At 41.8% G+C, this 2,987-nt stretch overlaps 1 protein-coding gene across 1 annotated transcript in view; it reads right to left on the bottom strand.

The window, feature by feature from the left end:
• Positions 1 to 2,987, bottom strand: part of ARHGAP18 (Rho GTPase activating protein 18) — a gene marked incomplete at its 3' end in the record, with an annotated part of 102,813 nt that overhangs the window by 32,687 nt on the left and 67,139 nt on the right. The window contains exon 2 of the mRNA XM_018568945.1: positions 205 to 389. Coding sequence (XP_018424447.1) covers positions 205 to 389 — 185 coding nt within the window. The remainder of the gene's footprint in view (positions 1 to 204; positions 390 to 2,987) is intronic.

The following is a 2,987-nucleotide window of genomic DNA, read 5'->3' as shown; positions in this document are numbered from 1 at the left end:
GGGGGGGGCAACATAAACAGACCTATTTTTTATCAAGGTCTGCTTTAAAACAGCACATGATTTACAACAACCCCTTTTTTTCTATATGAAGTAGTGAGTGGTGGTAAGAGCAGATCTTTTGCCATTCAGTAGCTGTTCCTCTTTTCCATCTCAGAGAGCTGGGTGGTATGCAAGGGTTAAATTGAATTAGTGACAATTTCTTACCACCTGGTTCCTTAACAACATCTTGTTTCTCTTGACTACTATCAGTGTCCTTCTTAATGTTCTCTACTTCGATCCAATAGTCCTCCAGAGACAGTTCATCTAATGAATCTTGTGATCCAGATCGGTTGAAAGATACTTTATCATTTACATTTTCATGATTCATTGTATACTGCCCAGATCTGCGACTGCAAAACAAAAACTTAAGTTTAAAAATGACACTCACATATTTGAACTTTTTTTGTTAACTACTAATTCAAAAGACAGGACACCAGACAAATTTACAAGAGATGTACAACCTACAATGAATTAATTTAAACTAAAAACACTACATATCAAGTACATTTTAATTCAAGTTGGGTAACGTTTTGCCTTTATTCTCAAATACACACCTTCAATATTGATAAGCTGGGGTATGACAGCAAACTGTACTATGTAGTTGAAACATTTAGGCTCTGCCTTTTTCCCCTTATATTACAAGAACTGGGGATGTTCAGGTAGCAGTATCCAATACTTAACATTTTCACGAGAACTACCAGGGTTGCAGCGGTTGCAAGTGGGACTGGGCCCTAATGCTCCACCACTGTCCTGTCATTAGTCTGTATTGTTTTAGAAAAACTGTCACATGACACCAAAAAAAAAAAAGAAGGTATCTGTAATTGGTATATGTGAGTACTTGGACAAGTATCAGCACTTGTACTTGGTCTGGAAAAAATGGTATTCGTACATCCCCAATATATAACAAATCATACATTAAAACAGGGACAGCTGCTACCTAGCTTTTGAGTTTTTCTCTAGTCTTTCAATGGAGCTGGAAAACTATCAGTACTTGTATCAAGTACGGTACTTGGTATCTATGCATCCCTAACAAGAACCTTACTACATTCTCTAAAACCATTTTACTTTCAATTATTTACTGCACTTAAAGCCTCATGTTTTTTTATACAGCTAGGCTGCAAAACAAATCAGAATGGGACAGTCGTTTTTTTTCCCTCTACATTTTGTGTGTGCGTTGTACAGTAAACTCCCCATTATCCAGCAATTAAGCAACCGGTAAAATAAAAAAATCAAGGACATAATATATGTAGCACTATGGAGAGCCAGACTGCTGCTCTCACACAAAGCATAGTGATCTGAGTCTCTCAAATAGCCACACTCCCTAGCAGGGCCGGATTTACTCTCTCTGCTGCACCAAGGCTTAGTTCCTCAATGCGCCCCCTCCCCGCCCTAATGAAGAATGGCAACCAGATGGTGGGGTTGGCAGGGTTGGTTTTCATTTTTTTATTCTTTTTTTATCACTTTTTTAATTGTATTTCTGTTTTTTCTTTACTTATTAAAAATGTTTTTTTACAATTTTTTTTACTATATCACTTTTTAATTGTTTGCAGATCTTCCCTCTTACAGTTTACATGGAGCAAAGTGGAGAACGGACGTTCTACGCTCTGCTCTCCATCCTGAATGAATGTGCCATGGTCCCGGGTTCCCCAGAAGAGTGGGAGATCCTGAAAACCACGACAAGAAGGGAGGCTGCCAGAAGGGAGAGGCAGACCATGGAGGGAGGGCGGGGGCACGACAGAGCTACATGCATATTACAAGTGATCTTGGTGACATCGCCGGGATTACTTGTACTCAAACACCGGCTTCTCCGCTCTACATTTAGCCCCGCTTGCCAGAAGCAGGGCTAAATGTACAAAAGAAAACTACCCACCCGGCGGCTGTGCCCTTCCTCTACTCCCTGCTGCCCGAGGCCAGGCCTTGTGGGAAATCCGGCCCTGCTCCCCAGCACAATGCTCCAAATCAACAACACCTATGCTATCTAAGCAGCATTGTTGATTGGAGCACTTCACAGAAAGAGAGTGTTGAACCACTAGAGACTCAGACTGTTGCACTCTGTGGGACAGCAGTGGTCTGGCTCTTCAGTGTGTTGCCAGCACAGGGCAGTTTTTACAGCACAAAGTAAACAAACATCTAAAAAATCTTTACTGGGTAATCAGCCTGAATGCAGAACAAGTTAAAAATGCAAGGACTCAATCAGGGTTTAAAAAAATCCCCAACAATCAAAACACTTGCAGGAGAAATAACCTACTACTGACACACTCCCTAGGAAGTAGTGCAAGGATCTCAAGTCCCCCTGATCTTCAGGGAGTCTCCCTCTATTAGATAGCGGCTCCCTGAAGTCCGCGAGAGAGGCATTTTCTCCCTGAAAGGTTTACTCTGAGTAAACCTTTCCGATAAGAAATCAGTGGGTAAAGTTTCAGAGTGAGGCTTGCCTCCTGGAGGAAGATCATGTGATCTCTAGAGTAGCGTTTGGCTCTAAGAAGGAAGAAGCTACTTGCTGCACAGAGAGGGCGGACATAGACTAGCATTGAGAGCAGGTACAGGCACTGCTGCAGTGTTGAGAGAGCGCATTTAACCCTTTGTGGATAATATAGATCAATTATATGTCCTGGTTGTCTAGTTATAGAGAAAATGTATTTAATTTGCTGCCCATAGCAACTAGTCAACTGTGTATCAGAGACTCTGGCGTAGGATCACAGAAGCGGACCTTTTGACTGGCAATAAGGTCTCAGGGGCATGGTAATTTCTGAATGAATTGACATCGGCAGTGATTTCATAGTGAGGCTGCTATGGATATGCTGCATTGCTCATCCGGGACTGCAGTTGGTACAGATCTCACCACACACACACCAATATTTAATGTCACAGGGGATGGAAGAATTCACCATCCTCCTTTCTTCTTTCAAACAAACCAAGATTACTCCCTCCCTAGAAGAACAAACATTCTT

This window comes from Nanorana parkeri, unplaced genomic scaffold (genome assembly GCF_000935625.1).
Source record: "Nanorana parkeri isolate BGI_ZX_2015 unplaced genomic scaffold, ASM93562v1 scaffold1264, whole genome shotgun sequence".
Taxonomy (NCBI): domain Eukaryota; kingdom Metazoa; phylum Chordata; class Amphibia; order Anura; family Dicroglossidae; genus Nanorana; species Nanorana parkeri.
This window is presented reverse-complemented; position numbering and strand designations above follow the sequence as displayed.